At 38.0% G+C, this 14,929-nt stretch overlaps 1 protein-coding gene across 1 annotated transcript in view; it reads right to left on the bottom strand.

Moving 5' to 3' along the window:
- Nucleotides 1-14,929, bottom strand: part of LOC108243554 (phosphodiesterase 1A, calmodulin-dependent) — a 66,587-nt gene that overhangs the window by 5,605 nt on the left and 46,053 nt on the right. The window contains exons 7-13 of the mRNA XM_017429085.3: nucleotides 12,542-12,682; nucleotides 12,230-12,330; nucleotides 11,743-11,868; nucleotides 7,862-7,963; nucleotides 4,733-4,853; nucleotides 2,441-2,522; nucleotides 2,141-2,261 (exon numbers count right to left, since the gene is read on the bottom strand). Coding sequence (XP_017284574.1) covers nucleotides 2,141-2,261; nucleotides 2,441-2,522; nucleotides 4,733-4,853; nucleotides 7,862-7,963; nucleotides 11,743-11,868; nucleotides 12,230-12,330; nucleotides 12,542-12,682 — 794 coding nt within the window. The remainder of the gene's footprint in view (nucleotides 1-2,140; nucleotides 2,262-2,440; nucleotides 2,523-4,732; nucleotides 4,854-7,861; nucleotides 7,964-11,742; nucleotides 11,869-12,229; nucleotides 12,331-12,541; nucleotides 12,683-14,929) is intronic.

Raw genomic sequence — 14,929 nt, 5'->3', positions numbered from 1 at the left:
ACCCACACCACCACCACATCTAGCCTCAATATTAATGACATTACAACACCGGAATCAGGAATGACCACGGTAATCATACACAGAGATAATAACACTGCATGTATGCATAAATGAAGAACTACAAAGTAAAAAGAGTGTTGGAGTGTTGCTTATTAAGGAATTTGTACAACCTGTTTATTATGTTAAAAAGACACTCTAATAAAATGGATTATATTCTGTTAATAATGACAGCATCCATAACAGCAGTGGGTTTCAATTTTTTCCAGAAGGGCATTTTGATTTAAAGGAATCAAAGGGCCACTCATGGAAATGAAACATGACTGAAGTTTGTTACCTGCATAGTTCATATAAAACATCATCTTTCAAACCATAAACTGTTTCATTTAACATTTCTAAGTAGTAAGAGCTACCACCAAGCAAAAAACAACATGAAGACCAAAAAACTCTCCACACAGGTCAGAGACAAGAGTGTAGAGAAGTAAAGAAGATACTGATTGGAATATTAAAAAAAACATTCCAAGCCTGAACATCCCACAAAGTTACATTAAATCCATTATTAGGACATGAAAAATTATGCCACCACAGCAAACCAGCCAAGAATAAGGGTCATCCATCAAAGTTTTCTGTTTGAAGAGGTGGACAGTAATACAAAAAGCAGCAGGTCAAAGATAACTCTTTTGCAGTAGTAGGAGTATCTGTCTGCAGGGCCACTAAAGGCTGCACAAAGCTGGAAGGTTTGCTCAGAAAGGGTCTTTGGTTAAAATAAATAAATAAGATAGACTGGTGTTTGTCAAACGGCATATTGGTGATTCCCCAAACGTGAAAAAATGTTCAGTTTTTAGATGAGACTAAATTTAAACATTTGTCGGTCAAGAACATGACATGCTGAGAACACCACCACCACAGTGAAGCAAGGTGGTGTCAGTATTATGCTGTGGAAATGATTTTCATCTGCAGGTACTGGAAAACTGGTTAGCACAGCGGCTGACAGGTGCCAAACAGCTAAACGCACTACAAACAGAGAAATGCACTGCAAACACATGAATGATGCAAACTATACAAATCAAATGCAGAAGAAAAATGCTGCAAAAACACCAGCAAGTAAGAAAAGCTGCAAACGTACTCTACAAAACAGAAGTGCACCAGACCACTAGGGGGACTCAAGGTTGGATATTCACGCTCTGTAGCGTCAACGGTGTCTTCCTGCAGTTTGACCCGGTGCTGGCAGTGAGATGTTGGTCAGCCCACCTCCATGTGCTCCCATTGCTTAGGGACCATCAACAAATAACCGGATCAGTGATACTTGAAAAACAAAAATGTTTTGTTTGAATTGAAATTTAGGTGGATATGTCTTATTACTGCAGTCAAATGAAACAGTTCAACATAAATTTTTCATCACTCAAGTTTTTTAAAACAATTATTAAAAATATTGTTTTAAAATCAGATATAATTAGGTGTGTCTTTTTTGTCCAGTCTAGTGAAACAATTCAACAATAATGCTTGGTCAAAAGTTCACATGACATGAAGTTTAGTTAATTTTTATTTTTCAAGTGTCATTGGTTTGGTTATTTGTTGATGGTCCCTAAGCAAACCTCCGTCTTTGGAGGTGGGCTGACCAACATCCCATTGCCAGCAGTCAAACAGGAAGACACCGGTGAACCCACGGAGCACAAATATCAAACCTCAAGTCCCCCTATTGCCATGGTGCACTTCTATTTTGTAGAGTAAGTTTGCAGATTTTGTCTTACTTGCTAATTTTTTATTTTTTTTTTATTTTATTTTTTTTTTGGGGGGGGGGGTCAGTGTTTTTGCAGTTTTTCCTTTTGCTTATGTCTATTTTCTGTGATTGCAGATTTTTTTTTTTTCAGCATTTCTTCTTTGCATTCATTTTTGTGATTTGGAGTTTGCATCATTCATGTGGTTGCAGCATGTTTAGCCATTTGCTGTGTGACCGTAGGTCAGAGTTTAAAGGAACATGAATGGAACAAAATAGAGAAAAATTCTTGAGGGAAAGTGGTAGTTATGTTATACAAATCTTTATATACTCCAGGTTGTAAGGCAATAACACAGAGAAAATGCCAAAGGAGGTGAATGCTTTTGCTTCCCACTGTACATTCCTCTCACTGTGTAGTTAAAGTACCTGGACCTTCTGTTTCCTGTCTCTTTGGCCTTCCTGTCCTCTTCTATCAGTGGACCAATCACCTTCTCTGTTGTGTCAACCAGAACAGTGAAAGTCGGCTCCACAATAAAGTCGATGAAACCTGCAACCAGAACAGATCAGATTGAATACAAGGGTGCAGTATGAAAAGCACTGAGAGCAGGTGAAAATGCAGTAACTAAACATAAGCTTATACTCATCTTAAATTAGAATTAATTGTGTCTATCAGTCAAAAAAAACAATCAGGTTACACATGGTGGTTGTCATGTCTTTCTTTCATACCTATCTGTGATTGGGCAATCATGGTAGCTTTTCGGTCACAGAGAGGAGAAAAAGGGAGACCAAGTTCCACTTCTTTATCTCCCTGGAAAAGAAATAGTCCATAATTAACATTAGGTGTCTTTTTAAGTGCTCAGATAAAGTCGGTATGCATTTTTACATACCCCTTCTTTCCCTAAGCCTGAAAAATACAACAAACAGTTGGTCTTTTATATTTCCAGAACAATCTAAACAAACATAAATGTTTGAAGTTTACAGGCCTTTCCACCACCTTTAGTGTTGGACCTAATTGGAAAAGACCATCATACCTATTGTTAAGAAAAATCCTATCTTTAAAGTAACCTAAAATTGACCTTTACTAATATAAAGACATTTCTCAATCAGAATATTTTATGGCCCTCATTTATCACATTTCTAAATAACTGAACTTCTCTTGTTTTAGAACAGAAGGTTAAGCTTCCACACTTAACTAAGTATTAAACCTGGACTCCAGTAAATGTATACAATTTTTAAAAGCAGTACTGTAACTCATCAAACTGAATGTCATTTTATTTAGATATGTTTATATGTCATTCATTAATACTTAACACAATAGTTCCCAAACTTGGGGTCGACACTTCACTGTGATCTTGAGAAGATCTAATGATATCAAATTAGAAATTATAGTCCATGGCTAAAGGGTGTAATGGTGCATGTATTTTGGTGGCTGTGGCTCAATAAGGGAGAGTGGTTGGCTGACAATTGTAGAGTTGATTGTTTAAGCGTGGCTTGGCCCATCACAGGCCAAAGAGTCCTTGGGAAAGACAAATTTTTCCTCTATTTTTTCATTTATGTGTGATTGTGGCGTGTAGGGTTCCAGAAAAGTACTTAATAAGTGAAGCTCATTTGTTTCTAACGGTCACTGTACAGCAATTGGAACAAGTACCGTGAAACGGCTGATAAATATATCAGTCATATGTGATCACTGATCCCATCTAAAAGTGTGTAAATGTTTATTTTACCTGCATTTTGTTCACAGTCTCAACAGAAAAGAAGTAATGTAAGAAACTATCTCAAACATAAGTCAAACATGAATGGCTGGTTCAGAATAACACACCAATACAAAAGTATTCTCAGATCAAAATAATTATGTGTTGCTCATTCATTATTTGAAGACCTGCCTGTTTTATAAATCAGATGTATGGAAAAGCTTTGTGGTCACAGACAGTTATAGAAGGTGATGAGAACTGCATGTATGGCAAGCTGTATATCATAAAACATTTAATCAGTGCTTTGAAACCATTTAAGGCAAGCCATTTGTGCATTTTTCTGATATTCCTGATATCAAGCATAGTTTTTCCTAAGTTTGAGTGTTTCACATTTTATTTATTTTGTATTCTCAGATTGTAAGATTATTCTGTTCTTATTTGCATGAAGATCAAACTAATTGAAGCTAACACTTCTGGGTTTTTGTTTTGTTTTATTTCTTTTTGTGACGTTATCTAAATTCAAGAAAGATGTACGTTTCTGAAATTTATTGAACATTTTATTTTATGAATGGCTTGTAGAACACTGTTTACAGATTAGACTGGATGAAAAAAACAGCACAATGTGACTTTATTTGAAAGTGAAGTTACTTATTGACAATCCTGCAGTACATGATCTGCCAGGGCTTCACCACTAGCAATTGCTTGTTTCTACATTTGGTAAGGTTATTGTTAAAAGACAACCAACCAACCAAACAAACAAAACATTTGGCATTTGTTTTTGTTTTTTTTCTGCTGTACCGAATCATGACTCTCGTACAGAGGTAAGGAAAGAACCGTGATTTAGGCACACTGTTTCACCCTACCAATGATGTATTTAGCCTCAGCTGCTGTAAAGCAATAAAAACAATTATAATGAATACACAAGAAAATTATAATTGTTAACAAGGCTCTTTCTTAAATGACTTTGCAGAATAAAACAATCAAACTGTAATTATCAAGGTCACAAGTCTCTGCAGCTTTTCTGAGTAAAAAGCTGAAAGGTTTTGGAACCATAGACTTACCAAACGCACCAGACAGTTGTCATCTAATGTTTCACTTATATGTAATCACAGCACTTTTTTACCTCTTACAATATTAAGTTTTTTACGTTTTGTGTTGCAAATATAATATAAAGACTTCCTGAAAGAGCCTCAAGTTTTCTGACTGTTTATAAGGACCAGTTTGAGTGTTGTTTTGGGGTTTGTGTGAGATTATGAGTGCGGAGAAGACTTAGGAACTGTATTATATTAAAAAGGATCCTTAAAACTGTATAATTACAGTTGTGTACCTGTCTGAAGAACTCCTCCATCAGACTGTGAGTCCAGTGGTAGTGCAGTGGCCAGGTTTTCGCAGGATGACTGATGTCAGCGGCATGAAGCATCAGAGACAAAACCTTCACTTTGTCTATACTGGAAGGATACAACAAAGCACTTTTAGTGCAACACAAAATTAAAAAGCTAAAGCCAAAACAACAAATTAGAAAAACTGAAAGTAAAAATATGCAGGACTGCACGGTAAAGCAGACAGTTTGCCTTTCTACAGTACATTCAGTAAATGGTGGTGTGTTCTTGTTGTAGTTTGCAGAGAATACAGTCAGCATTAGAAACACAGGCAGTACCAGCTTGCTGACAGGCTGATGACAGCGTCCTCCCTAAAATCTCATCCAAGCGTGAGGCGACAAGCGTGACAGCCGCCCACCCCCAACCCAACTCCTCCTCACCTCCGAGAGGACTGACAAGCAGGGAGGGAGAAGCTGGATTGGTCTGCTCAGTACTGCTCCTGTGAAAGCCCCTGCAGAGACGCAGTGGTCCATATGGTCCAGCAGCCTGCAGTACCTTATGTTGGGCCATTTCACCAAACTCCCACTGTTGATCTGGTTGTGTCCATCAGATGGACCAGTCTCACACAAGTCTTCCAGGAAGCAGCATTCATGAGTTTTTCATACATTAAAAGAATCTAAATTCAGAAGTTTGATTGTTGATGAGTTGATTTAGTGGACAGAATGAAAAATATTTGTTGCACATCCAGAACAAGTATTATGGTGGGACTTCTGTTCTTTTTGTGATTTGTTTCTAAGCTGGTTAGTAGTCAGTTAATGCTAGTTGGAGTGTTTAATCTGCATTTTTTCAGTCTGCTTTGTAACATACAATACAATTATGATTGGTAAACTTACAGATTATGTCATCAATAATGAAACTTTACAATGGATGTAGGCACTTGCACTATTATGCTTTGATTTTAGTTTGTCTTATTTTCTCTCATTTACAAATTATAACTAATGGTAGTATCTCTCTTGGCTGTGACTGTTGGCAATTAGTTGTAACCAGTGAAGAGACGGACATATGAGTCCCTCCTGTACCTGTTACCACTGTGACATGACTGTGGATAAGTGGGAGAAGATGGATGGATGGATGGATGGATGGATGGATGGATGGATGGATGGATGGATGGATGGATGGATGGATGGATGGATGGATGGATGGATGGATGGATGGATGGATGGATGGATGGACAGACGGATGGATGGATGGGTGGGTAACTCCCTGTATATTCAAAGGCCTTAAACTAAAGCAAATATGATATCCTACTCAAACATGACATAATCCTAAATTCAACTTGGTCTTACAGAGAATGAGTAGAATTTGATAAGATAAAGAAAGAAACAGTGCGTAATATCCAGACTATGTGGCTGGTTTAAGAAAAATGGGACAATTTGTTTGTAGTAAAAATATATTTACTTTAAATACTAAACTTCTGCCAAAAATGTAAGCAAGAACGAAAATAATAATGGTTTGTGCCACCTTACAAGTTCAAGAAAAAAATTATAGTAATAATTTATCATATTTAAAGCTTAGATAGATAGATCTCAGACACAGAATGAATAACTACAGTTGTGTATTGAAGCCTATGTGTAACTGCAGCTGCAGACTTCAGTGTTTCATCATCTTTTTTCCAGCTCCTGTATGTCCACCACATGCCCTAATTTTAAAGTCAGTTCAGGCTTTAATTTTCAATAAGTTTAAAAACATCAGCTACTTGTGGACTCAAGTTTAAAATAAACTTTGTTTCAAGTGATACAGAGGAAAAATTGCTTTTGCCATTTTCACAAAATAACAACAATAACAATTCAAATTTTTCCAGCTCATAAGGTACAAAATACTCCTACAGAAAAACCACATGAATTTATTTTCCATATGTGAACCCTTATGAAAAAACACGCCACCACATTGGAGCACATTAACATATTAAACATGTAATAAATTGACACAGGTAAGATGTGCATCACATAATATTTTATTTTGTGAAAATAAAATTTTCCACCTGTGAAGTTCACTGATGTTTATGTGGTTTCTCTGTAAATCACGCAAACTCACAGCCCAATCAGTCAATCACTCATAGTTATTAAAAATCTTTAAAATGTAGACACCTTGTCTGTTCTCAGACATGTACGCTGATACCTGGTGAATACAAATCTTCAAAGAACTGCAAAATGTGAAAATGATAGACTTCAGTGATTCAACCTCAACAAACAAAGTGACACATTTAGCATAAAAAACAAACAAACTCAATTATAGTATATTTTATAGCTTTGTATTTTCGGAAACGTGTTGAGATTTGATTGAATATTTATTTTAAAATACAGCATATACAGCATTTACTACTGACTAAAGAAGCAGGCCTTTTCTAGATTGTCAAGTTTTATTATGTTCTTAGAGCTCCACCAGGGTTCCTGCAGAAACAATCTGAGAACCACACTAATCCGTTCAGTCAGTAGAAGCAACACAGTGTTCTGGTATGTTCTTTTTTAGTTTTGTTTTTTGAAACAACAGAATGTCCCCCTAACAATTTGGATGGCCTGTTGCCAAGCAGGAAGAAACTGTTTGTTGACTGTAGGGATTTTTTTTCTTCACTTTTAACAGGAATCACACATCATGATAAACTAACAAAGAAATCTTACTGTACAACATAAAGGATAAACACAAACACACGATTCAGATGCACAGGGTCTATTGGCAAATATATAAATATTTTCCAGTCTTAAACATTGTTTTAATTTTTATAAATTAAATAATGAAATATTTCAAATTTATTCAAAAACCATCCTGATATGCCCCAAAATCAGTATCTCAGCTTAAAACAAGAAGCTTTTTTTACTATTTTATTATTGTCATATTGACAAAATATGAGAACACTAACATAAAAAGGATTGTTTTGTGTCTTGTAGTAATGACAAAATTTTATCATAGCTTCAAAATATTTTGTGAGAACATGAAAAAGAGGAAAACTTACATTCAGATTCAGAATGTATGAACATACATTTTGGAATCTGAACTTTTGTTTTGTTAATCTGTTGATTTTAGTGATTGTTGCAGCTGAAACATAACAGTGATCCAGAAAACACAGCTGCAGTACTGACCCGTTTGTTTGTGTCAGGGTGTTCCTCATAGTCTTGATCTGCTGGAAGTGGCAGGACATGTCTGTGGACATCACCATCTCTATCACCAGAGACCTCAGTTCCCTGTTGATAACCATACCGCAAAAGAATCAATGATCACTTAAGGAGACAGAGTTAAATATAAATGATCAGCTATCTACAAATCACTAAGGAGCAGGAGATCACAAACTCGAAGTTGGTGGGCGAAGGGCCACAGAAAAGTTGTAGCTAAGAGGGAAAAAAATTGGAGAGAAATTAATTTCAATTTGATTGGAAAGTCACTTAACAAAGACTATTTGATTATTTTGTCTTAAAAATGGGACAAAAACTTAAAAACTGAAATAGGGGTGCCTTTGCACATCACACACAGCTTAGCATATAACTCATTTTAACCTGAATGTGTGGGATCTTTGTGACTGTCAGCTTGTTGCAGAAACACAACTTGTTCCCAGATCTTTAGCTATAGCCACAACAACAACAAGACCATTCCCAAAATTCTTTTAGCTAAAAACTTGGCATTCATGATGCATCTCTCAGGTCTTGTTTACTGTATGTTTCAGATTAATTTCATATGTAGTTTATTGTACAGTTTTTATAACCTTGTTTGTTTATGTTTATTTTGGAAGATATGATTTATTTTGGGATACACTGCACACCATGCTGGCAGAGACCAAATGGTCACTTTTAAGGACTGTGCTGAAGCTTATAAAAAAGTCTGATTGACTAAAAATTGTTCAAGACCACTTAAAGTAAAGTAAAGGTAAAGTCTGTTTCCTTTGAAGCAAAAGCCAAAGAAACATGAAGCGGTTCAAGACTTTTTCAAAGTTCTATATAAAATGTCTAAATCATGCCCTCTGACTTGATGGAAACACAACTGTGCCAGTTTCTTTATGAAGACCAGTTGGGGTTTAGACTTCTAAAATGGTTCCTTGAGGAAATCCTCTGAACACAACTTTGTTTAAAGGCGAGATCTGGGTATGTTTTAGTTAGTGGTTTTGCTCTAGATTGATTGTGGCTCAGATTTCACAAAGACCAAACCAACCAAATCATTTCACCACCCACTGTCTTTGGATCAGTTAGAAGTGGTCTTCTTGATTAGCAAGTATTGTAGCTCAGGTCTGGTTGATCTTGTTTATTATGAGTTGTTTTGGTCTGCTTGGCTCTCTCATTGTCAGGGTTTGTGAAGTGTTTTTCTAAAATAGACCCGGGAATTCAGGCTGATGCAAGGAGCTCAAGGAAACTAAAACTTCATTTTTACAATTAAGAAAACAAAAGGCTGTTGTGGCAGCAAACAAACCTAAACAGGAGAACTCATCAAAGACTAAAACTCAGAGCGTAACTGGAGATAAGTCACAGACAGAAGGCAGGACAATGCAGCAACACTAGAGTAGAGACACTTGAGCTCATTAATAAAATGAAAATACTTGGGTGATGAAATTGCTGTGCTAAACAACTCTGCTAACAAGGCCTTTGGTCCATGCAAAAAACTGGTCTTATAATTGTTTTAAAAGAGGCTAAGATCTGATTCAAAATAAGAATAATTTGTTTACAATATTTAAAATGTTTGGTACTGAATAGGATTAATTATCAGTGGCTGGAAAAAAGGATATAATGAAATAGACACTGAGTGAACTAAAAAAAACAAAGGTAAAGCTGAACTGAAGTCAAATCTTAAGGAATTGACATATTTCATGAATGTTATTTAGTCAAACACATTGATACAACATTCCAGGGACCCATTTTTCTGACCTAAAACTTAAATAACTTGTTTTAGCGTTTTAGTCAATAATTTCCGAAGTGGGTGATTTGTGGGACAGAGTTGCTGTTCTAGGTTCATGACGTGCGCTGTGGCCCAGCCAGCCAAGAACGCCACCACTGTCCAGTTGTTTACTAGTGGAAATTGAAGAAGAAGCCTTTTTTGTATATGAAGAAGTGCCGGAAGACTTTGTGGGAGTAATGGATATACAATCATACCAGTATGAACCTGAACCAACGGCTGGATCTCCAGAATCAGATGAAAATCTTCAGATTAAGATTCTGACGACCACAAGGACCATCATGATCAACAAAAAAATGCACATAACGACCACCTGGGAGTAGCGTTTATGACCTCTCACACCAGAGTAAACTAATCAACAGCAGTTTCAGACTAGGACATTTGTTTAATCACACATGGATTGTCTATATTTTTCCATCAATAAAAAACTGCTCGGAATCACAAATTGATCTCAGGATGCCAGGTCGGTAGCTCATATCTTTTAATGACAGCTTGCGTTCACATAACGTTTGAAGTAAAACTTCCTGTTTCTCATCTACTTCTCTGTGGTGATGTCCTCTTGTCTATTTGCCTTTCTTTTAAAATTAAAAATAGTTAAGACTGCTTATGGTAAAAGGTCTTGTTTTTTGGCATGAAGCCAGTTCACCACATTAACGAGGGTTAGAGTGGAGCTTCTCTTTGAAGTGGCCCGAACCTGAGTTCTGATAGTAATTCCCACATCAGAGCTTATGGATCCAAGTCTGAAGAAGGTTTTTATCTTTTGGGAAGCCAAAAAATGAAACTCCAGTGGTATTTTCTGTCTAGTTTGAACAATTAATTCCAATGAACTGAACTATTGTAAAGGTATTCATCCACTCAAGGATGAATTGTTGAATGCTCGTGAACCTCAGCTGCTCAGTGGACATCACACTTCTGGGGGTGTCACGGAAAAAGCCAAAAACACCCAAGTGGTTTCTTCAATGTTCAGTATTTTTTTTAAAAAGTACAATTTATTTTTATTTTCTTTTTTTAAATTGTTTTACAATTAGCATATTTTATGATTTTCTTTCAACTGATGTTGGCTTCAAAACACTAAGTTCAGCTTTAAATACTTTCTTTCAATCATTTTTATCAAATAAATGAAAATAATCGCTGTCAATAATGTAACAATGTAACACAAGTTTGTTTTGTTTTTATTTAAGTGCTGTGTGTTGGAAAAGTATTGTGTTGGAAAGAAAAAAAAACAAGTAGATTTATTCAGAAATGTTTGTGTGTGGTCTCTGAGCATAATTTCTTCAGCCAGGTTGTTTCTTTTCCATGTCAGAATCCCCAACTTATTAAAATAAGAATGTAAATTCAAGCAGACATTTTGATCAACCAATCAGATTGTAAATTTTAGCCAGTGGGTGTTTTTGTTCAATTCTCCCATGAAAGTTAGGTTACCCCAGCAAGCCTGGTGTAAAATTTACATGGAAAGCTGATCAGCTGTACTGAATTGGTAGCAGGTGGTTATCAGTGGCTTCTTCAGTGGCTTTTTTAAGATGAATGTTCAATGAAAACAGATGGAATTTATTAAAAAGACATCCAGCACCCAGTGAATAGCTCCAGGTCCATCCATCTGAACTTTCATCTCTTGCCTGTTTGGCCCAGGGCTGTCACGCACAGATGAGTTTTTGTTTTTTAGACTTTAATTTTTCACCAGGATCCAAATGTTTGCTTGCTCCATGTTCGCATGTATTCCTCTGTGTTTACTTCAGGTTTATGTATCCAACTCCTTGTATAGCCATGGGGATTTTCTTTGGATTTTTGTTTGTTGCCTCACCAGCCTTTTTATATTTGTTAATGAGGTTAGATTTTTTTTTGTTCAACTCCTCCACCCCTGTGTCAGCATTTTGGGTTTTGCAACACTACATCACAAGTATATGTGTGTGTGTGTGTGTGTAAGTGTGTGTGTGTGTGTGTGTGTGTGTGGGGGGGGGGCCTTATGGAGGGGGTAGGTTGTTTAGGCTAGAGAAGGCTCAGTTATATTAGATCATTGAAACACAGAGCTGTTGATGTGTTGAGGGTCACCACAAAGATAGCTGTTCAAAGGTGTGAGGGGGCAAACCTCCAGTCATCTTTGTTCAGGTTGACCAGGATGTTCATGTCTTCTTCTGCCATCAACTTGTAGGCAGCACTGACATGATGATTTTCCAGCACTGATCTGTCGTTGTACAGAATGGCCACCTCTGACCTGACAGACAGATAAATCACACTTCAGGATCTGCTGGAGTTCATGTAGCTAACTCTCAAAAGCAACACATTTGTCTCAATTTTCTCTTGTTAAAGAGACTAGTTCCCATGATGAAACAGCTTATATTGCATCTAAACATCTATATGAATCCTTCCAGCTTTATTTTTAGCACCTCTCAAAATCTTCCAGCAGATTTGCTTTTGATCTTGCTTTATTCTGTCAAAGGCAGAAATTTTTTAAAAGGAGAATATATTTTTACACAAACTCAAAACACAGAGCATGCTGTATGATATCACAGTTTATTAACTGAGAAAACAAAGTTACCTTTATGTGCTGTAGAACAAACTGTGTTGTATGTTACCTGGTGTGGATGTGAAAGTTGTTAGTTGTTCCTGTGTGTTCGAAGTCATGAATTGCTGCAGCAAAAACCATTGCAAGGATCTCCAGCTCACTGAGCCAGTGCTGCACACACACAGCAAACACACACAGTCCACTGTGCAGGTTAGTTCAAATTGTTACCATCTCTAGAGGCCTCAGGCAGACAGGATTCTGTGGTTATTTCCATTGTTATGATGATTGATATCTTACAGTGAGGATACTCTGTTTAGTATGGAATCGTGTCTAAGCAACAGATAAATAATACATTGCACGTGTGTGGGTGGGTGGATGTTACCATCAGTCCAGTGTGTAGCATCAGGAAATGGGCGGTCTGAGTGACATCAGCAGCATGGATTAGGTTATGGTAGGGGTTCCTGTGTTTGCTGTAGCCGCTCTCCAGAGCTTCAACAAACTGCACCAGAGCCTGGATTGGGATCTGAAGACAGGACTTTGGTTAGTACTGCTGTTACAAGTACTACAGTTTACCTCTGGAATTATCAGACCCCTGCAGTGGGTTGCAAAGGTATTTACTTGCCTTGGTTTTGCTTCTATTTTGTTGGATTACAACCTGGAAATTAAATGGATTTTCAGTTTGATCATAATTAATGGACCTACTAGGAATACTCTTGATCAGTAAAGTTAAAATGGTAAAAAAAAACTTTATTGTGTAGACTAATGCCAGAAAACTGTTTTAATCTTGGATCCTCTACCAGAGGCCTGAGACTTAAGGGTTCTACCAAGTATCTTAGCTGTTCCTAGGACTGCACTCTTCTGGACATAGATCTTAGAGGTTGTTACTGGGACCTGTTGGAGCCACTCTTCCAGTTTAGGGGTCACAGCATTGAGTGCTCCAATGACCACTAGCAAGACTGAGGCCTTGACTCTCCACAACTTCTCTGTTTCCTCTTTCAGCCCTTGGTATTTCTCGTGCTCCTTCTTCCTGTTGTTACAGTCACTTGGGACTGCTACATCCACCACCACTACTTTCTTATGTATTTTATAGATCACCCCAATGTCCGGTTGGTTAGCCATCATCTGTTTGTCAGTCTGTATTTGGAAGTCCCATAGTATCTCAGCCCTGCCATTCTCCACCACCTTAGGTGGAGTCTCCCCCTTTGACTGAGTGACTTCCAGGCCATACTCGGTACAAATGTTCCTGTACACTATTCCAACCACTTGGTTATGGCGTTAAATGTGCTGTCCTTGAGTCCAGACCTTTCTAGCCACTGGTAGGATTTGTTGATATCAGCCACTTCCACCATCTGCCAATGTTACATGCCGTGCCAGGGCTTGTCTTTCCATGAGGGTTCCTTTTTCTCTTCTTCCACTTTGGGTTTCTGCTGCCTGAGACATTCACTTAGCAGATCATCATTGGGGGGTTTCTTCCTGATGTACTCCAGGAACCTGGTTGTTTCATCCTGTGTAGTAGATCTGATGCTCACTAGTCCTCTGTCTCCCTTCTTTCTCTTAGTGTACAGTCTCAGGGTGATGGACTTAGTTTATTGTGAGGAGCTTTTGTGTCTTGATGGCAGTGGCTTCTATTTCCTCCTTTGACCAGGTTATTATACCAGCATGGTATCTGATGACTGGCACCACATATGTGTTGATGGCTTGGACTTTGTTCTTACCATTCAGGTGGCTCTTCAGGACCTGCCTTACTCTCTGTAGGTATTTGGTTGTGGTTGACTTTCTTATGACCTCATCCTGGTTGGCATTTGTCAGCGGGAGTCCAAGGTACTTGTAGCTGTCCCGGACATCTGCAATGTTGTCTTCAGGTAGTTCAACCCCTTCAGTTGTGATCATCGTGCATCTCTTGGACACCATTCAACTGCACTTATCAAGTCTGAATGACATGCCAATGTCCTTGCTGTTTATCATGGTGAGGAGGATCAGTGAGTTGATGTCTCACTCACTTTTGGCGTGCAGCTTGATGTCATTCAAGTAGAGGAAGTGACTGATGATTGTTCCACTTTGAAACCAGTATCCATAGCCACTTTTTGCAAACATCTGGCTGAGAGGGTTCAGGCCCATGCAGAACAGGAGTGGAGACAAGGCATCACCTTGGTATATGCCACATTTGATGCTGACTTGTGCAGCTGGCTTTGAATTGGCCTCCAGAGTTGTCGTCCACATTCCCATTGAGTTCTCAATGAAGGCTCTTAGTACCCTGTTGATGTTGTACAGTTTCAGTCACTCCAGTATCCATATGTGGGGCATTGACTCCCTGACTTCCTATAGTCAATTCAGGCAGTTCATAGGTTTGTCTGGTCTTACAGTCTTGAGCTACAGTTCTATTGACCAGTAGCTGGTACTTGGCTCCCCTGGTGTTGGAGCCAATTCTCTTCTGTATCTCCCTCATGTACTGTACTTCATTTTAGCCACTATGATGCCTGACAGGAGCTTCCATGCTGTACAGAGGCAGGTGATTGGAATGTAGTTGGATGGAATTGCCCCTTTCTGGGAGTCTTTTATGATCAATACTGACCACAACCTCTGAAGCCCTATAATTCTTTTTATGAAATTTAGGCATGGGCAACGCTCACGTGGGCAATGACAGTGAGACCTGGAGGGGTGTGGTTGGGAGGAACGGCCCCCCTGATCTGAACCCGAATGGTGTTCTGTTGTTGGACTTCTGTGCTCGTCATGGATTGTCCATAACGAACACCATGTTCAAACATAAGGG

Source organism: Kryptolebias marmoratus, linkage group LG6 (genome assembly GCF_001649575.2).
Source record: "Kryptolebias marmoratus isolate JLee-2015 linkage group LG6, ASM164957v2, whole genome shotgun sequence".
NCBI classification, from domain to species: domain Eukaryota; kingdom Metazoa; phylum Chordata; class Actinopteri; order Cyprinodontiformes; family Rivulidae; genus Kryptolebias; species Kryptolebias marmoratus.
The sequence above is the reverse complement of the archived record's forward strand: the minus strand, read 5'-3'. Positions and strand labels throughout refer to the sequence as shown.